The sequence below is a fragment of the Hoplias malabaricus genome, chromosome 4, assembly GCF_029633855.1.
Source record: "Hoplias malabaricus isolate fHopMal1 chromosome 4, fHopMal1.hap1, whole genome shotgun sequence".
In the NCBI taxonomy this organism is placed as follows: Eukaryota; Metazoa; Chordata; class Actinopteri; order Characiformes; family Erythrinidae; genus Hoplias; species Hoplias malabaricus.
This window is the reverse complement of record NC_089803.1, coordinates 41,388,922-41,411,202: the sequence shown is the minus strand read 5'-3', so window position 1 is coordinate 41,411,202 and position 22,281 is coordinate 41,388,922. Positions and strand designations below refer to the sequence as shown.

General features: G+C 39.5%; 1 protein-coding gene across 8 annotated transcripts in view; it reads left to right on the top strand.

Annotated features, from left to right (window-relative positions):
• The window catches only part of nrcama (neuronal cell adhesion molecule a), a 90,212-nt gene that overhangs the window by 38,139 nt on the left and 29,792 nt on the right, over nucleotides 1–22,281 (top strand). For 5 of the 8 annotated variants that reach the window (XM_066669971.1, XM_066669972.1, XM_066669967.1 and 2 more), the window contains exons 2-3: nucleotides 21,001–21,203; nucleotides 21,912–21,929. In XM_066669971.1, coding sequence (XP_066526068.1) covers nucleotides 21,107–21,203; nucleotides 21,912–21,929 — 115 coding nt within the window. In that variant the 5' untranslated portion in view covers nucleotides 21,001–21,106. The remainder of the gene's footprint in view (nucleotides 1–21,000; nucleotides 21,204–21,911; nucleotides 21,930–22,281) is intronic. The other 3 variants (XM_066669973.1, XM_066669970.1, XM_066669968.1) reach the window with 2 other exon arrangements.

The window sequence follows — 22,281 nt, the reverse complement described above, 5'->3', positions numbered from 1 at the left end:
AGGGCTCCACAATATATAGTTCTTTGAATCATAACAATATTCAAACCATCTTTTGACTCGCAACTTGATTCAGATTTATTTTCGTTCACTGGTGATTCATTCACTGTGTGCGTGCGAGTGCTGGGTGATGCCAGAGAGGATGGAAGAAGCTATGTCTTGTATTTATTCTTTAGTGATGATGCTCTCAGCTTCTCAACCCAAAGCTAGGATAGGTCAGACAAATTCATATTATGATACCAGAAAATCTGAATCAGAACACTGCACAGGGGTCAGTTGTTTTGCCTTCACATTGCTGATCAGTGTAAAACAGCAAACACTGGCTATAATAAAACAAAAGGCAGAAACCGGACTAAACATAATTGACTAAATATTTCTCAGTAACCCGAATGACTCAGACCCGCTTGAAGAGAATTGAGAACTTCTCTGATGATGCCTTTGAAGTTACATTGGTATTGACATGCATTATGTTTGCTTAAAATGTACATACCGACATATTTATTTTTAGATTTGACTGTTATTGCAAAATTATATTTGATGGTATATTTGATGGCGAAGTGGTGATGTTGCTGCCACACAGCTCTGGGTCCTAGGTTCTGAGGTTCAGTTCCTGCTATGGTGTTTGGTGTACCGAGTTCAGAGTGTTATCGGAGTGTCCAAAACTCAGCCACTGGGTATTGTGCTTGTTAGTGTATAACGACCTTTGTTTCTGTATCCATAACTTCTTCTGAGAAGAATGACTCTTCATATCACAGCTTGATTCGGGATTAAGGATGTATTTATTATCGAAAGAACAAAAAAATCAATTGTTGAGACATGTAGGACATAAATTGCAGCTCTCAGTTCTGTCTCAACATACACCCAACAACTGTGTCCAGTATAGAGAATGATTGTATAGTTTACAAGTACAGCTCGTATCATTGTGCCATTGTGTTTTGATTTGACTGATCTGTTACATGGAACACTAGGCAGAATACATTTGTCAGTTAGGTTGCTATGACAACAAAATTGACAGTTACAAAATAAATGTTACAAAGTCAGAAAATAAAGTTGATTAAACAACAAAAATAGATTCACAGTGTCACAAAAATAAGAAAAACATACCTGAACAACAAAAAAATGTATTGTTGTAGGACATAAATTGCAGCTTTCAGCTCCTATAGTGTGAAGTGTAAACACCGGCTACTCTATTACAGTTGGTATTCAGAAATACTTATACATTGTGCAAAAATATTACGCTATGGTGTTTTTAAACAATTTCATATAATTACAACTGGATTTTACAGTTATTTTCAGTTTTTTGGATTTTACAGTTATTTTTAAATTGCTGTGCTATAGGAGCTGATCTGCTCTCCACCTACCATCTCAAATCGGTTGATCCATTGCGATGACTCCTCACAGGACCATCCCACTTCTGCTAATACCTTAGGTCTTTGGGCCCTTTAATAACAAATGTACATTCTCACACAAAATATCCAGGAATCTATTTTTACATTTGAGAAGTAATTCACAGTACCACATTAAAATAATACTACACCAGTAAAGACACATAAATTGTTTAAATCTGTGTTTACATGCTTATTAAGGTAAAGGCCTTAAATGTAATTTAAAATCATTTTTTAAACAGAAATAAAAAGGACAACTTTGACCTCTTTTTTGTGTAAAGAAATGCCAAGGTGAAGAATAAGACCTGAAAATGTGAATGTAGACATGTCACATGTTAAGGTACACACCACATTATTATCAATGTCTGAAAACACATTCTACCTGTGTTTTATTGATTAAACTTGATGAATAAATGGTTAAATATATTAACATATATGTGCTGAAGCTAATGAGGAAGACAAAGTCATTCTGCAAGATCTGAGATTTAACAGTGTAGATGAATGTGGGTTCCCTATTTAACAAGTAACTGTTAACCCTGAACAGGATAATGAATGAATGAATGAATGAAAGTCACTCTTACACTTGTGTTATAACTGAATATTAATGACTTTTAATGTGTTTGCATTCTAATTAATAAGCATTAAAAAAATCTATAAACCATTTATAAACCTTTAGTCTTACCCCCGAATCACCAGTACAGTAGTTTTTTCCCTCTAAGAAATATTTCAAGACTCAATGAAATGCTGGATTGATTTTAAGATCTTTTTGTTCATTTATAAGGCCCAACATGGCATGGCACCCAACTACTTATCTCACCAGTTCAGCCTTGATCACTGGTCTTCACCACCCCTCTTGATCATTGTGCTCCGCAAACCAGCTGTATCCAGACCTTCCACACTTCCGACTAAAGTTCATGGGTGATCGAGCGTTTTCTGTTGTCTCACGTAAACTCTTCCACTTTACAAGTCTTACACTAGACATTTTTAAGACAAACATTAAAACTGTTTTATTCACCTGGGTATCTCAACCTTCTTAGGGATAATGCATTGATTGCTTTGTTTTTGTTGGTGTTCCTATTTTTTTTTTATTTAACATTTTAATAACTTTTATTTTATTTAACATTTTAAGATACTTGTATGTTTACATTTATTTGATACTTTTTTTTGTGCTGTGAAGCACTTTGGCCGACACTTGCTGTATTTTAAAGGTGCTATACAAATAAGTCTTGTTTGTCACCCAAAAGTGGAACAATAATTTATGTAGATTATGTAGATGATATATTTATTGTTCTTCCATAAATCAAAAACTTAGCAGATACTGGGCTACTCTGTGAAAATGTCTGGATTAGATTAATTTTAAAACATACATAAAACTAACCATATTTCTCTGTTATTGTAATCAATGTGGATGTTGCCCATGCTTCGACAGCTTATAAATATATTTTGATATCTGCAGCTGTTGCTATTTTTAATTGTCCTAGTATTCCCTGATGAATGAACTGATGGATCATTTTGTAATCGCTTATATTAAATTTAAGTTATTATGTTTTTATTTATTTATTTATTTATTTTTTAGATTAGAAATACTGTACATAATACACATTAGCAGTAATAGAGGAGCACACCCTATGTTCAGTCAGTTTGTAACTAATTATTACATTATCAACTTTTTGAACATTGGATGGACATTTCCTTAATAATTTTTCTTGACTTCATATAGCACCCAATGTGTTTACTGACAGGTTTGTTTACTTAAGAAAGAACATCACTATTATTTTAGCCACACTCTCTGTTCTGTTTCCTGGTTCCCTCTGGTCTCTCTATTCTGGGGTGGTTATGTCAATTTGTTTGAAACCAGTGGTTTTATTTTATTTATGTTTTATTTATTTAGTATATTTGTATATTCCACTGAATATTCTTAATAACTACGTTTTTGCTAAAATTTTATCGCTCTTTAAAGGCATGTGACTGCATTGTTATGGCATATTTTCATTATATCAGTGGAATAAACTGGTCTTAAGATGACAATAATATCGTTAATCACAATTATTTCTTGGATAATAATTTGAGCAAAAAATAAAAAATAAATAAAAAGTGGTACTGGTTACAGGGCTACTTGTTACATAATGACACATGGCTTTCCTTTATGTGCTTTTGCACTATACTCTTTTTATCCCAGCAATTTATTTGCACAGAGCAGCTTCCCAGTGAGAACACTGACACCTCATTAAGTCCCAGATCAAATGAAGCAGAGTTAGCAGTGAAAGGCTGCTTCACCCTGAGTGCTGATGTTATGCAGAAATGGTGAAACAGAGACGGCCAGTGACAGCACTGGTCTGAGTGAAGTTATGTGTATCAGCAGAAGTATGTGTGTGTGTGTGTGTGTATATGTGTGCGTGGGTGTGTGTCTGCATGTGATCATGCATGGCCATTGGACATACTGGACAATATATTATCCGGTCATTTGGAAAGATCATCGGGTACAGCCTGCCATTCATGTGCAAAAAGCATGACACTGTATTAATGCAAATACCATGCTTATCTTGTTCACATACTCTGCATCTGTATGTTTCATGAGACTTAAACGTCCTCTGCTCATCTGTGAAGGTTTTGCACTAAATGTTGGAACATTGCTGTGAGACTGTGATGGCATTTAATCACAAAACCTTTAGTGATTGAAGGTACTGATGTATCCACATTTGTCATACTGTCTCAAAATATTAACATGGTATATGGTATTACTGTGGGGTATGGGGTGCACTGGTGAGCTTCGGGAGCCTCATATATGTGAGTGTCGAGTGCTGTGTTTTTGGAGCTGTGCAGTTCAGCTCAGCACAGCCCCACAGTGCACACCGCCAAAAAATTGTTTCTGAGAGTAAATTTCAGCGACTGATGGTGGAGAAACAGATACGTTTGAAAATAAGCAAAATTAGACAGGCTCTACATTGTTCAGAAGCATAACTGGCCAACTAATAGGCACTTGTGGTTTAGCACACCACAGCAGAGGTTTTTCTATCGAACTGAGGCTCAAACCATATTTAGAGTATAAGTTGAGTGAAGGGTCTTCTGTGTACTCCTTCCTCTCTCTTTTAACCCAATCTCAGCAATAAACACACAACTGCGGTGGACTATTGGGCTTATGTTTTTTCTCCACATGTTTTCAGAGTTTGACATCATCAGTCAGTGAGCTTCCACAACACCCTCTCCCTGTGGCTCTCTTAAATGTATATGAAAGAATTCTTTGGCCTTGTACTTAAAACACAGAACAGAAATTTGACACACCACACACACACACACATTTCAAATACTGTGGTATACAGTATTATTACTGTATATCTAATACAGCCCTATACTAGCTCTTCTAAATTTACTGGAAGGAGTTTTGACACTCCAGGAAATGCAGCTCCACTGCTTCACAGTGCAGTGCTGTTGGGCTTTAGTTTATAATCCTCTAGCCAGTGCTTGGAAATGGGATCTGATTCATATGACTTTAAGTTCTGGACTTGCAAAATGTTGGACTTGCCCAAACTGCTGAATGATGTTTATGTTGATTTAATTTTGCTCTTGTAAGTAAAGATACCTATTGTGGTGACAGCAGTATACATTAGTATTAATATTGTGTCCTTCTGTTAACATATTGCTGTAAAACAACTGTGTTTACAAGGTTTTCTAAGCAATCCAACAACTCTGAGGCATTTCCTATTCAAATCACTGGGCAAAGCCAGCATGGTTTTCACACAGTCCCACACACTCACTTACTCATTGGCTGTCTCATCCAGAATAAACACAGCTTTCAGAAGGCCACTCATGACTCTGAAGTTGTTGTCATGGTTGATGTTGTTAACGTGAGTGTGCGTGTCTGAGCGTGCAGCGGACTTAACCTGGCTCACAATGCTTCTTTTGTTGGATGCAACATACTGACTTTTGGTTAATCAGTTTAGGGAAGAAGACTGTAATTGTAACACTGATCAATTCAAGTTTCAGACTTCCAGAGAAAAACCAATCATACCAGTGGCAAATCAGAAAATTAAGCAAGGAGAGATGTTTCCAAAAATGTATGTGCTAAGGAACAAAAACAAAGAAGCAGAATATAAGAAAACAAATCGAAACCATGATCACCTTTATTCATTGTCTGTAAACGCTTATCCAGTTCAGGGTCACAGTGGGTCCAGAGCCTACTTGGAATCACTGGGCACAAGGCAGGAACACACCCTGGAGGAGTCAACAGTTCTTCACAGGATGACACACATTCACACTTTTGAGTCACCAATCCACCTACCAATGTGTGTTTTTGGATCGTGGGAGGAAACCGGAGCACCTGGAGGGAACCCACACGGACACAGGGAGAACACACCACACTCCTCACAGACAGTCACCCGGAGCAGGACTTGAACCCACAACCTCCAGGTCCCTGGAGCAGTGTGACTGTGACACTACCACTGTGCCACCCCATGTTCTCTTTTATATATATATTTCTATATGATAGCCTTACATATCGTCTGATGACTTGTTCTTGATCACAACAGACAGTTTTAGGTGACCTCAGATAGTTCAGAATAATGTTGGTGGAGTCTGTTTCTGGTGGAGTATGAAATCAAAGTGCATTTGAGGAAGTGCAGAAAAGCCAGTACCACACACACACACACACACACACACACACACAAACACAAACACAAACAACACCCCCCCCCCAACTAACAACTTGGCTGAATTATAACAAACTTTATTTTTTTTAGTTTAACCAAAGACATTGAAACTAACCCATGTGACAATCCACATGTCCCATGTGAAAAGAGCCCACAGGCTGAAAAACCATTAGCTACATGTTGATATTCATTTACTATACACTGTTAATCCTTTAACTGCTGTTCTTTTTCAGTCTTATTTTATGAGGCATGCAGCTGTTCAGTGTGTTAAATTTACTGAGGACATGATACACTCAGAAAACACTAAAGACTAATGTATTATGATAACAATAACACATCTTTATAACAACCATCCCAGCACTCACCCTTCTGTCATGCTGGAGGCATGCGCTTGGGGTTTTCACTAAATTACACAAGTGTAAATAAATAGATGAGTGCACATATGGGACTCAGGGCACTGACTGGCAGTCCCTGCTGAGCACAGGCCTTACTCTCTCTGGCATGTGTGTGTGTGTGTGTGTGTGTGTGTGTGTGTGCGCGCTTTCCTTCTTACTATTTCACTGCGTGTTGTGTTGTTTTTCTTATTGTTATAATCAGGCAGTAGAGGGTGGGCATGAGGGATTAAGGATTAGCTGTTGCTGTTTTTATTGCCTTGAGCAAATGAGGCATCAGTGTGATGTAAATGGCTGGATCAAAATGATACCCTGTTTTTTGGAAACCACAGAGCGTGGACATAAGTTCACTGCTTGCTGAACCCAAATCACCTAAAGATACCAAGACCCCTGCAGCGGATATATATCTTACATGTTCAAATGATTGAAAAGTACATATACAGCATTGCAGCACACAAATGACTTGTAAGTTATGCCTTTGACTGTTGGAGCTTAGTATCAGGGGTTCAGTACAGTAACCTTTTATAAAACGTGATAAGTAATGTAAATAATTATTTTAAAAAAGGCAATTACCAAAGGACCACACCAAAATATCCTCCTTTTTTTGTATAGTTTTCTGTAACATTATAACCACCAACCCATCACCTCATGCTCTTTAACTATTCCTTTCTTCTGGTGAGTGGTTGGTGGGTTTGGGTTTGGTGTGTTCTCCCCATGTCTGCATGGATTTCCTCCAGGTGCTCTGATTTCCACTTTCCAAAAATACACGTTGTCCATAGGTGTGAGTGTGTATCACCCTATGAAGGACTGGCGCCCCCTCCAGGGTGTGTTCCTGAACTGGATAAGTGCTTACAGACAATGAATGAATGAATATCATCATTCACTCCCACCTCCCAACACCTGACATACTAACTCATAGACCCTCCCTGAGACTGTCATTTATTTTCTTTAATCAGTTAACACACCGTGGACGAGGCACCAGTGCGTCACAGGGCACCATACACATACATACACACACACACACACACACACATATGGGAACTTTTCGAACAGCCTATACACCTACTAACAGGTGTTTGGACTGTAGGAGGAAACCAGCCCACCCAAGAAAAGCCCACATAGTCCGTTACAAGACCTGGGGCTTGAACGCACAAATCCAAGACCCTGAATCTGTGTGACACCTGTTGCGCCATTGTGCCACTCCTGAAACTGTCATGATATGCACAGTGATTGTTTCTAGTTCATTTTATTTTTGTATACATTCCTTTATTCCCTTAACAGAACGGATAGTATGAAATAAGACATTTAGTCCAAAAATATGCAATAGACCTTTGTAATAACAAGGCAGTGAAATTACTTTTACCTATGTTAAAATAAGTCTGTCTGTTGCTCACCTAATTTTACAGAGCATTCAGCAATTGTTCGCAAGGAGCCTCTGCTAGCGTGCGTTCTCTCTTCTCATTAGTCATCAGAAAGTTAATGACTTGTGAAGACGAAGCCAGTCAGTCAGAGCGGCACAATTTGTGTCTGATTGCTATTCGTGTCACTGATTGCCTTGTGATGCAAAATTCTGCCTGGAAAAAAGGAATCTTCCTCTGCGAATAAGTGAATTGGATCCTTTCACATGATTAGACCAAAATGCATGTGGCAGTTCATGCTTGACATTATTGTAACTGTAAAGAGAATACATGAATATTTCTCTATACCACTGCTTACAATCATCCTGGCTTTTATGAATAAAGCCTAGTCTTGGCCGTATTGGAAGGGCATTGGTGACTCACCATTGGGAATTATTTTGAAACTGGACTAAGGCTTAAATCAGTTGCAGCATATCTGATTTACATCTGATTTATTCCAACAAAGCTACTTAAACTCCACACAGGTACCCAGCTGTCTACAGTATATAATATGTACTAATCTTAATAGTATGAGTTTGGCAAGCTAGTACACAATATGAACAGAGTACAGCATTTCTTACTAAAAGGATGTGATGAACATTTACTATTAGAACACACATCATACCCAGCTGCAGCTGTAACGCTATCCTTCATTTATTTCAAAGGCTGAAACCCAAATATCTCCCTCCACACTGTGTAGTGTACAGTGTAGGTCACAAAATAAGAGATTCTGCATTAAAATGCACAGTATGTCAGAAAATAAAACCATTTTACCGTCTGTCTGGCTAATATTTAGTGTCCTATTGAAGTAATATGAGTTTTATGATCTGTGTAGGGCACTATTTGGGACAGAGACAAAATTTTCCTGATAAGAGAAACTCCTTTCTTTCCCTTTATCATTAGTTTGTGGGACAATAGTTTCCAACATTGCTATACTCAAAAATTAACTGTTTCTAACTATGCAATGTGCATTTTTTAGTATAATCAACGTTGACACTTAACTATACAACAGGCTACATACTCAGAAACCAGTTTGATTAAAGCCCAATATATACTTCTGCATCAACCCTACATCATAGACATAGTGCCTCTCCAGAAATGTAACTATGTGTTGCGTGAACGCAGACTGCAACAACTGTGATTGGTCACAAGTCAGGTGGCATTGTTTATGTTGAACCGAAGAGGTACAGAAGCATGAACTCCTCTCCTTCGCACACAGAGACAGAGACAGCAGCACATTCATAGCGAGAGGTTTCCTCAGCCATGGTGTGAGTGTCAGGGATGAATAAAAATGTTGAACAAAGGAAAAATACAGAGGTATCTTGGAAGAAAATAACTCATCGAGGAGCGATACCACTCAGGAAAAACATGCCGGCTTTGCATTAGTTATAATTTAAATATTTATGAAACTAATAATACTACACCACTACATAATGGACTACAAAGTGTAGAGAAAGATGTTTAAGATTCAGCCCTAATGTTGTGCCGATGTAATTACAGAGCAATGCAGACACCATTGCAGAAGTATAAACGCTCGCATCAGTGTAGTCTCCAAGCAGAGTCAACGCAGAAATATAGATTGGCCTTAAGTATTATATGTGCAGTTGGGCCACAGCATAAGGGTAGAGGATGAGAGAAAGAAAAAGGGAATCACTGGACTCAACAAATTTCTTCCATTCATACTAGATCAAGTAGGCTTTTGTGGTCTAGCTGGTATGTCTGCCTATGCTCACCATTGCTGACCAGAAGCATCCCACAAACCTTGCCATTTAGACCCAAAACATCTGGCCATAACTACAGTCAAAGTGGCACAGGTCCTCACCCCTGCCCAATTCTCCCACACCCAGCACATAAACGACAACAACAAGATCATCAATGTTGGCTGATTTATTAGTGTGAAATCCTTCTTAATGTTATGTTTCAGCAGTGTATTTACTCTCAACATCCTTCTCTTTATGGCAGATGATGCCTGTGGATTCTTATTGGTTAATGGCCACAGCAGTATCTTGTGACTGAGAATTTCAATTAAAACCAGCAGATTTTGTTTCTTCTGTGGAAAGATGGAACAAATTGTATTGCTACAGCAGCTGCTTAAACTACCTCTTTAGATTTAGAACTTGCCTTAAAGTCTACATTTCTGCACTTGATTAGAGCTTTTATTGTAAGTTGTATAATGACAATTCTAGCCCATGTATAATTTATGAATATACTATGAACTAATATAGTATACAATAAATGCTACATGTGCTATCAACAAGTCAGATTGGCTATAATTAGTTGTTAAACACTGCATGCCCAAATATTTGTAGACACACCTCACAACGAGGCAATTCAGCTACTTTACGATGCACGCATTGTGAACACAGAAATTAAATTAGACATACAAATTTTTTTGACTTGTGACCAATCACAGTTGTTGCAGTCTGCGTTCACGCAACACATAGTTATATTTCTGGAGAGGCACTATGTCTATACTTCCTAGGTGTCATGGTTGATGACCAGCTGACCTTCGCAGATCACGTTACCACTGTAGCTCGATTGTGCCGCTTCTCCCTATTCAACATAAGGAAGATTAGGCCATACCTAACTCAATATACAACACAGCTCCTCGTTCAGACGTTAGTAATCTCCCGTCTAGACTATTGCAACGCCCTCCTGACAGGTCTTCCGGCCTGTGCTGTGAGACTGCTACAGATGATCCAGAAAATCGGCAGCACGCCTGGTCTTCAACCAACCAAAAAGAGCACATGTCACGCCCCTATTAGTTGAGCTGCATTGGCTACCCTTAGCTGCTCGAATCAAATTCAAATCACTAATGATGGCCTTCAGAGTATTCACTGGTTCTGCTCCCATCTACCTCAATAGACTCTTAAAACCATACGTTAGCGCCCGCCCTCTCCGTTCCTCAAAGGAGCGCCTACTAACACGACCAACCCCCCGTACAGGTCAGTTGAGGCTATTCTCATCTCTGGTACCACGCTGGTGGAACGAGCTTCCTAGCACCATCAGAGCAACAGGAACCCTCTCCGCATTCAAGAAATCCTTGAAAACCCAGCTCTTCCGAGAGTATCTTTTGCACTGAATGTCTTTCTTTAATGCACTTATTACTTCCTGGCATATTGCACTTAATGTAAGGTACTTTGTATAATTTGTGCTGTAGTTCGAATGTTAGATCCTCTTTTGTAAGTCGCTTTGGATAAAAGCGTCTGCCAAATGCATAAATGTAATGTAATGTAATTTAAAATCCCCATAGAAATGTATGAAATGAAAGAGTGCTCTGTTGTGCCTTTTGTCACTTTGAGGCTAAGGTCACTCTACTTAATGTGTCAGGATTGAGGAACAGGCCATGTAACTTGACATAATCCAAGAATGGCATTGTGGCATCTGGGACGCTCCACAACACACTGATATAAAGTCTAGCACATCAGAATTTTTTATATTTTTCCACCAAGTTTGATATCTCCTGTGACATGTTCCTTGATGTTGACCAATACAAGAACATAGCGCTCTCTTGACTTGATAATACATTAGCTCAAATACTCTTTGAAATATAGACAGCCCTTACCGCCCTCTTTGTGACATCCAGGAATGGGTCCACTATCATTTTTTCTTTTTCTACTTTTTCTTATAGTAACACAAAATCACCAGCATGACACACAGTGCTTCAATAATATGATTGACAGTGTATTGACCCGCCTCCACGATGACATGTGAACTCACATGAATGAATGATGCTTGGCCAGCCACAAACGTGTAATGTTGTAAGCCTCCCAGCCAAAGCATGACACAAATTTATGGCATTAAAATTGTCCAATCTGGCATAGTGACCATTATTCATTCATTCATTCATTTATTCATTGCCTGTAACTGCTTATCCAGTTCAGGGTCACGGTGGGTCTGGAGCCTACCTGGAAACACTGGGCACAAGGCGGGAACACACCCTGGAGTGTGCACCAATTCTTTGCAGGGCAACACACACTCACACCTAGGGACACATTTTGCGTCATCAATCCACCTACCAACATGTGTTTTTGGACTGTGGTGGGAAACCAGAGCAACCGGAGGAAACCCACACGGACACGGGGAGAACAAACCAAACAGTCACCCAGAGCTCAAACCACCAAGTGACCAAAATCAGTGTCTGACCCTAAGGTCCTTGTGGACGAAAACCTTAAAATCATCACAGTAATGCTCCAGTAAGCTATCCCACACTAGCAGAAGCTGTTACTGCAGCAAAAAGAGGGATAAACTTCTGATCAGTATCCCCAACATTCAGAAGAAATGTTGGACAAGCACACAATGCCAGTGTCAACAAACCTTAGGCCACATATTGTATGTGAAGTCAACATTTTACTTGAAGTTGTTAAAGAGTATATTAACTTGCTAATGCTAAGCTGTTAGCGTTATACTTTAGTGCTGTTTATAGAAACGCGAGCCTACACCAGACAAAATTCATTAATCATGACCTTAATTGTGGGATGAACTAATTATACAGACTGAGATTATGATTTCATTAATATGTGCTTAATTGTGCGTATGGCAGCTCTGTTATTAAGCCAGAGGCAATGTTCTCTTTGTGTGCTCTAAACGTCTTCACTGCCAGAGGCTGGATATTGCACAGACAGAAGGCAATGCCCTGATCTTTGTCCAAGGTCAACTCAGCATGCTCTTTATATAGAGGCAAAACATTCCTGACCTTCCTCTGTATTCTGCTTTCTCTCTCTCTCTCTCTCTCTCTGCCTCCGTCCTCCTTCCCTCTCCTTCTAAATGCTCCAGATCTCATGAATTATGCAAAAGTCTACTCACCTGACTTCTATTATAGACTTTTAAACTAAGAGGTACTCATTTAGAGATCCTAGTGTTTCTAGGTCTTCAGAAACTTATCTCAGCTGCCAATGGCCAAAGGCATGTACATGGCAAAGAAAAACACTTTTATAAAATTCAGAAGATATTTTTTCTTAACATGTGCTGCTCTATAGTCTGTTTGCGCACTGGAAACCAATCAAATCACCTGTAAAAAAAACAAAGCAGCTATGTCCAGTATGCTGGGATTCTTCTCCCTCTGGTCACATCAGAAAAATGGCAAAAAGCCTTCCAAACATTAAAAATCATGAAAAGAGAAGTGAAGAGTATATTGCATTATTCCTGCTCCATATGTGGATAATATAGACTTATGTTTGATGTTTCAGATTATTTAGATAGGAACTCAATATATGGGAGACTTTTAATTGCAAGCTACAAAACTAAACAACTCCAGTTACAAATGAGTGTACAAACAACAGTCATTTTTCTCCTCAAACAATGTTCCTCCTCAAAAAACACAGAGCATCTGAACAGAAACAAACCAGAGAGAACCGCAGTTCTTCAATACAATAGATGTTTCCTTTAAATAAGTATAACCAATTCAACAACAAATATCAGCTCTTAAATATTTGTCAACACTAAAAATCTATAAAAAAGCCAGTCATTTTTAAACAACTACCTGCTGATACTGTTCTTATGTTCAGTGATATACTACGTTCTAAATCTCAGATACAACTCACTGGAAAGAACGTTTTTACATTTATTACATTTGTTGTCCAGTTGTTGGCAATGTGGTGCTACCAGTAGTGATGTTGCCACAGCTTCAGGATCCTGAAGTTCTGGGTTTTATCTTCACTGTCGGTGAGGAGTTTGGTGTATTCTCCCCATGTCTGTGTGGGTTTTCTCTAGGTGCTAGAGTTTCTTTCCACAGTCAAAAAAGCAAATATTGGTATGTGGCTTGTTTGTGGGGATTTTGTACAGGTGTGAGTGTGTAATATCCTTTGAGGCACTGGCATCTTGTCAGAGTGTGTTCTTGACTGGTTCCTAATGCCACCGGACCCAAAGCAACCCTTTGTAAATTAGATTGTAATATTATAAATGTGAGAATAACCATGAAGCAGATGAATATGTCATTTTTATGAATTGGTTTGAGGCCACCAGCTTTGAATATAAGAACTTATTTGGGACCTGTAATGTGTATTTTATAGGGCAGTGTCACGACCGGACAGAAGGCAGACACTTGCGGTTAACAGTATAAAAAGTTTGACAACAATCCATGAAGGGTTAACAACAAGCAAGGGTCGAATGCCAGAAACAAACAGTACCTCAGAGATAATCGAACAGAGTAGTCGAAAAGCCAGGCAGAGTTCACGAACCGGAGAGCAAACAAATCCAAAGGGGCAGGACAAGGACGAAAACCGAAAGACGAGCATAAGGTAAATAACTGGAATTCAAGACAGACAGGTAAGTAGAGAACGCTTTGTATTCGGAACTAAATCACGCAATACTCGGCAATGACTTGTGAGTGAGAGAAGCTTAAATAGAGAGAGAAACAGGTGTTCCTGATCAGAATTCTGGTGAGTGAGAACGGTGTGGTGTCATGTGATTGTCTGATGAATTCTGGGATCTGGAGTTCAGAGAGGCCTGCGTGACAGTACCCCCCCCCCCCCGATGGCATAGGAGGCGGCCTGGAACGAGGACGACCACGACGACCTCCACCAATCTCACCAGTAGTATCCGAGCTAGGGACATTAGCATGTGCTGGGGTCCGAGATCGCCGCTGACTTTTAAACCTAGACGTAGGACGGGATAGAGTAGGAGTGGAAAATGATCTTTTGGGAAGACCCCTTGGACGCGGAGCCGGCTTCTCGGGATAGCGTGAGTGAAATGCTAACACAAGGCCCAGATCACAAACATCCTTAGCAGGTACCCATGAATGTTCTTCGGGGCCATAACCCTCCCAGTCAATGAGATATTGTAGTACCCCTCCATGTCTACTTGAATCCAGTATCTCACGCACAGCATAAATAGATGAATCTTCTTGTTCCATGGCTGTAGGTGGTACGTCGTCTGGTAGTTCCTCGTTCAAGGGTCCGGAAACTACAGGTTTGAGATGAGAGACATGAAAAGAGTTATGGATACGATATTGAGCAGGAAGCTCCAACTTATATGTAACATTATTGACTTTGGTAGAAATACGGAAAGGTCCAATAAACTTGGGTTGGAGCTTCCTACTGCTCCCTTCAAACCTGATATCTCTCGTCGACAACCATACCCGATCTCCAATTTGGTAGGAGGGAGTAGAAGACCGGTGCTTATCAGCCTTCTCTTCATATCGAGACAGAATGTCCGAAATGTGTCGATGGGTTTCCCAAACTTCCTCGCTGCGTCGCATCCATTCATCCACGGCTGGTATTCCAGAGATAGCAGCAGTCCAAGGAGCTAACGGAGGTTGATAGCCTAGGACACACTGAAACTGAGTGAGCCAGATACTGGGACCAGTCCTGAGGATACTTGTGACAATACGAGCATAAGTATTTCTTCTTGGTTTCTTCAGTTCTTGGTTCATCCGCTCACATTGTCCATTACTCTGGGGATGATATCCGGAAGTTAGACTAATATTAGCCCCTAAATGTTCAAAAAACGCTTTCCAGACACGTGACGTGAATTGCGGACCTCGGTCTGATAAAATATCCTCTGGAACACCAAAATTACAGAAAATATGAGTATATACTGCCTTAGTGTCGAAAGCAGTGGGTAGTGATGGGAACGGTATAAATTTCACCCCTCTAGAGAACCGATCAATTACTGTAAGCACAGTGGTATAACCCTCAGATATGGGCAGATCAGTGACAAAGTCCAGAGCTAAGTGAGACCAGGGACGTTCAGGAACTGGTAGGGGCATAAGTTTACCTGCGGGAAGTGTTTTGGGGGTTTTTGACTGGGCACAGACAGAACATGATGCAATAAACTTATGTACACCTGCCCTAACAGATTCCCACCAATACCGAGCAAGGATGAGTTGAGTAGTGCGTGTCTCACCCGGGTGACCAGATGACAGGGAAGAATGCGCCCAAGTGATTAACTTGTCTCGGAGTGGGACCTGTACATACTTTTTACCTTCTGGACATTCCCTAGGCACTTCTTTAGATTTATTTTCATTTTCGATTTGTTCATCAAGTTCCCATCTAATGACTGATACTGAGACAGATGACGGTAAGATGAAGTCACTGTCCCCTCTCTCCTTAAGGTCTCCCTGATATAAGTGGGACAAAGCGTCAGCCTTAACATTTTTACTGCCTGGACGGAAAGTGATAGAAAAATTAAAGCGTGAAAAAAAAACAATGACCACCTGGCCTGACGAGAATTCATTCGCTTAGCAGTCCGAAGATATTCCAAATTTTTGTGATCAGTTATCACCAGAAAAGGGTGTACAGAACCCTCTAACCAATGTTTCCATTCTTCTAGAGCTAATTTTACTGCAAGCAGTTCTCTATCCCCAATACCATAATTACGCTCAGCGGGAGATAGTTTATGAGAATAGAATGCAATTGGGTATAACTTTCAGGAATCCCCTTTTCGCTGTGATAAGATAGCTCCTACCCCCGTTTCCGAAGCGCCTACCTCGACCACAAAGGGATGCTCCGGATCCGGATGTTTGAGAATGGGGGCAGTAGAAAAGTCTCTTTTAAGACGCTCAAAAGCCAGTTGTGCTTGAGGAGACCAATATAACCGATTAGAATGTCCTTTAAGTAAGGCTGTAAGAGGTGCAGCGAGGGAACTGAAGTTCCTAATGAATCTTCTATAAAAATTGGCAAAACCTAAAAAACGTTGAAGTTCCTTAATATTGTTCGGGACCGGCCAGTTAACAACAGCTTCAACTTTATGATCGTCCATGATTATACCAGACACTTATGACATACACTAGAAATGAAACCGTCTGTTGGTGAAATTCATACTTTTCTCCCTTGACACAGAGATTGTTCTCCCTGGGACGTTGAAGTACCCTACTGACATGTGTTATGTGTGTGTTCAAATCAGGGGAATAAATCAAGATATCATCAATATAAGCGATCATAAATTGTCCTAACATATCTCGGAATATGTCATCAATAAAGGACTGGAAAACAGACGGGGCATTTGCTAGCCCATAACTCATCACCAGGTACTCAGTGTCCTTTAGTAGTGCTAAATGCCGTTTTCCATTCATCCGCCTCCTTGATGCGGATAAGATTATAGGCACTACGAAGATCTAACTTCGAAAAAATGGTAGCACCTCTGAGTTGCTCTAATGCTACAGGGATAAGTGGTAGCGGGTATGCATATTTTCTTGTAATGTCATTAAGAGCACGGTAGTCGATACAGGGCCTCAACCCACCATCCTTTTTCTTAACAAAAAAGAACCCAGAAGCTACCGGAGACTTAGATGGGCGAATAAACCCTTGATCTAAATCTTCCTTCACATTCTTCCATAACTCGTTCTTCCTCTAAATTAAGTGGGTAGATACGCGATTTGGGCAAAGAAGCTCCTTCTATAAGTTCAATGGCACAGTCATAAGTTCTATGTGGAGGTAATTTTGTGGCTTTGACCTTACTAAACACTTCCAAGTACTTCGAATACTCGGAGGGAATTTGTACATGTACAGGCGAATCCGGACTTTCCACAGATGTAGAGTGGACAGAAAGTTGACCCAGGGCTAAAAAATTGGATTGACAATAAGTGGACCAGGATCTGATCTCGCACGGATTCCATGAAATAACTGGGTTGTGAGTCTCTAACCAGGGTAATCCTAATATAATTTGAAAGTCTGATTTATGGAGTATCAGAAAAGAGATCCACTCATGATGTAACCAACTGGTTTGAAGCCGAACTTGGAGGTGTGTTCTCAAAAAAATATCTCACAATGTAACAAAAATCCGCTACATTTGGCTGGATTACCCTCAAAAACTTCAGGCTTACTGACAGGATAATGCGAAGAGACATTAACAGGGACTGAAGGGGGCTCAGGGCTAAGACTACTAACAGAAACACAAGTTGTAAGTGCTTTAACGCTCTCTAATACCTGCGAAAGTTGTTGTTGCTGAGCGAGAGATTCAATAGCTTGAGTCACACTAGCTAGCGTTTGCTGGTGTTGACCTAGCAGTTGGCCTTCACTGCTTATCGCCGTAATCACGGCTTCAGAACCCGCTGTCTGCATATTATGGCCGAGTATTCTGTCACGACCGGACAGAAGGCAGACACTTGCGGTTAACAGTATAAAAAGTTTATTGACAACAATCCACGAAGGGTTAACAACAACAAGCAAGGGTCGAATGCCAGAAACAAACAGTACCTCAGAGATAATCCAACAGAGTAGTCGAAAAGCCAGGCAGAGTTCACGAACCGGAGAGCAAACAAATCCAAAGGGGCAGGACAAGGATGAAAACCGAAAGACGAGCATAAGGTAAATAACTGGAATTCAAGACAGACAGGTAAGTAGAGAACGCTTTGTATTCGGACCTAATCACGCAATACTCGGCAATGACTGGTGAGTGAGAGAAGCTTAAATAGAGAGAGAAACAGGTGTTCCTGGTCAGAATTCTGGTGAGTGAGAACGGTGTGGTGTCATGTGATTGTCTGATGAATTCTAGGATCTGGAGTTCAGAGAGGCCTGCGTGACAGCAGTGGTGAATAATATGTGTTTATTGGAGCCTGAGAGTTTGTTTTATCATTTGGGTGCTAGTAAGCTAGCAAGCTGTTGAGACATTTAGGTTTTGCTTGTACTTTAAGATTTTGCCACTTCAGTCGTCCACTTGAGGCTCACACTAATATGGCAGTAACTGATTACTCATCACAGCCAACATGTCTTTTTTTTTCTTGACAGCATTGGTAAGAAAAGTTATAACTAAATCTTTAGATCCTTAGATCCTTAGATGTTAAGAATGAATGAAACTGCACTGCTTTCCTGGTGTACACAGTGTTAGGGCTAAATGGTGAATGAAGGAGGTTTGTGGTCCTAGGACTGGAAAGCCCAATGTGTTGTTTTTCTTGTAATCTCTGAAGAACCAGACAACAGTCGGCTTAATTTAGAGCTTCAGTCATGTGTGCTGTGATCCATATGCCAGTGCAGAATGTGTTGCTATCACAGCAGCCTCCTCTCTTCCAGCTGAGCGCACTCGCATGGGCCTGACTGTCTCAGCTTGGCCCTGCTGTCGGCTCTAAACAAATATTTTAGGAAACAGAGCAATTTAAGCTCGTGATTACCTCGGTGAAATTATGTCTTGTCATTGAGAGTCATAATAATAACACAATAATAAAAACACAGTGCTGTTCATTAGAAATCATCTGCACTGGGAATTCTCCTTCAGTATTTCATTAGATGAATCCAGTGTTCATATTCATGTTTATTATTCTGTAATTGCCTTAGCCATTTTTATTTTTAATTAAACATTTTTATGTATTGTTGTGTACAGCGTTTTGGTTTTAAATTAACTTTCGGGGTGGGGCTTTAGAACGGCAGGTAATTAGCAGTGAGGTGAGTGGAGGTGAGCATTAATTGCATATTCATAGATTCATACATTCTAGGTGTAAATTTTCATCTCAGTCATGTTTAAGGCATCAGCGTATTCTTTTTTTGGACATTGTCTTTTAAATATGTCTTTTTGATATACATTGATGTACATTTTTAGGAGCTTAATGAATGGGTGCTGGTGGTTTAGTAATATAATGATTTATATTTGGGAGTAAAGTATATAAATACAGCACAAGAACAAACAAAGACTCAGGTGGTAATAAGAAAGCATAGCTCAAAACACCACCATCAGCCATTTTCTAAAGCCAAATGATAAAGATGCTCTTTTAGTTTTAACTTAAACACAAATAAAGAGGAAGCACGATGGATGTCAATAGTTAGTCAGTTCAAGAGGATTGGAGCAGCCACTGAGAATGTTCGTTCAACCTTTAGCTTTTTCTTAGCCCAGGGAACCTTCAAGAGAAACTGGTCAGCAGATATATAATCAAGAACAATCCCATTAGCCTTAAAAACCCACAGTATAAATTTAAATTGGACTCTGAGATGAATTGGGAGCCAGTGTAAAGATGCTAGTATTGCTGTAATGTGATCATACTTTTTTGAACCAGTGAGAATATGAGCTGCAGCATTTTGTATGCTAATGTGCTAATCAAGACTGGCTGGCTCTAAGCAACATTGAGTTACAGTAATCCAGCTGAGATTAACTAAATGCATGAATCATCTTTTCAAGGTCACCTGGTGACAATAATGACTTTATCTTGTGGCTGTTTCTTAAGTGAAAATAGCTGCTTTTGATCACAAAAGATACATGCCTATCAAATTTGAGGTCCGCACCAAAAATCACTCCTAAATGTTTTATTTGAGGTTTGATATAGTATGCAAGATGGCTCAGGTTTCTTAAGTAACCGCTGGTCAAATCTGATGAGTTAACATGTAAATAGAAAATAACAGTGGGCCCAAAATGGACCCTTGAGGGACCCCACAGGTCACCAGGTACAAAGAGGAGGACGCTTCACCAATATTTACAAAAAATATTCTGTCATAAATATAAGATTTAAGCCAATCAAGTGCCAAGCAGCTAATTCCAGCACTATATAACAGCCGTTAGATAAGCAGATAACAATCCACTGTGTTAAAAGCAGCGCTAAGATCTAAAGTGCACTAAAGTGTACTCTATAGCATAAATTCCATAATATTTTTGTATATAGAAACCATTAATTGTTAGGTGTTAATGGTGCTATAGCACTGTTATATTTATAAAATATACAAAATGTTCTCATGACAACCTGAGACGTCATACATCATGATATTAACTAGATTTAATTGCTAAAGTGAAATAAAATTCAAAATGTGAAGCCAGAATTGTATGGTCCTAGCCAAGATAAACATAACAATAAATGCAAAATTAAACACAGGCAAAATGTCAACACGATATGTGTTTTAGACAGTTTTAGCTGAATACTCAATAAACTTTTATTTAGCATTTATTTTTAGCTCATACAGCTGTAAGAAAAAGCCTAGATGACATCAAAATTCAGATGCTCCTTGTACAGTCTTATAATTTGGGTCAGTATGATGCAACTGGAGCCACAGCTCCATATTCAGAGTTGTTCACAGCAGCACACTGTTAAATGTCCATTGCACAACTGCTCCAACAGCAGGACATCCCAGAGACATTTATTGGTCTGGAATAGTGTGTTTAATGCTATAGAAAATCTAGCCTTCTAGTATGTATTGCTCAGTGTGCTATAGAGATTTGTAGTGGAAAAAGTGACTTCTGATCTCTCTCTCTCTCTCTCTCTCTCTCTCTCTCTCTCTCTCTCTCTCTCTCTCTCTCTCTCTCTCTCTCTCTCTCTCTCTGTGATCAGTAGGTGAGTTGAGATCCTGTGTATGTGAGGGCTCTTTCTGACTGTACACAGCCGGGCTTCGTTGCTTGGACGCTGAAGGGAAGGATTTCCCTGTGTTACACCCACCATGAACTGGAAGAGAAAACCCACACTCCATGAAGGTGCGGTAATGGGGATGGTGCTGCTGTGTCACCTGTCCACTGCCTTAGAAGTGCCTCTGGACCGTGAGTATTGAACTCATACAAGTGCTGTACAATGCCTTAAAATGGCTGCCATAAAATCAAATTTTTATAGAAAAGGAATTGTTTTTTAATTGCTGTTGTTAGCCTATTAAAATCAAGAAAACATAATATTTGAGCAAATTTTCAGACACAATTGTTAATATTTTGGGCATCTTTAATGTTTAACAAAGCATTGAGAAGTCTTTAAGGTTTAGTTTCTAAACGTTGCACATACTACTGAACAATTCACACTACAATTAAGGAGTTTCAGCTTAACTTCTACTGCTTTTTCAATCATGAGTATAAGGCATACCAAGCCAAGTATAATAATGAGTGTACTTTGTTCTAACAAATGTATGAAGAGAGCTGCTGTTTTCAAATGATGAATTAAACAAAAAATTCACAAAAGTGGAGATACAGGTTTTTAACTGGACAGCAACGATATGACATATACTGTACATCAATATAACAAGATAAACAAAACAGAGCAATATGCATACATACATTTAATTTACAGATATTCACAAACCTGTTTTGATAATTTCTGTTTTAAGTACAAGGTGGCATAAGGATTTCATGAGTGCCATAGTGGAATGTCCTGCTGGGTTAAGGGCTAATTGCAGTGACTGTTTCTCCTCTGTTCTTGCTTCTAATGCTGAGGTCTTTTATTCTCTGCTCTACTTTCTGTTTCATGCGCACAAAAAAATAAAGCTAAAGTACTGGAGGGATGTAAGTTTGGGCATCTTCGCTGTAACGTTTGCTGTGGAATTTCTTTTCCTCACTGATTTGAAGTGGTTTTGAACTTGCATGATGTTGTGTGGCTTGCTTGCATTGTTTCACCTTTTCTTGAATGCATTCTGGCTTTTTTAGCTTTTCTTTATTTCTACTCAGTTTACTCTGCAATTTAGCCGTAAACTGTTGTACACATTAGCTAGGTCTTTTCCCATCTCACAACACTACCAAAGTTAGAGGGCCAATGTTGGCATATGCTTCCAGGTACTGATTGTTTTTAAAATGGTCATTGTCATTGGACAACCCAACACATTACAAGGAGAACACTAAACAGCCAGTTCTCTTAAAT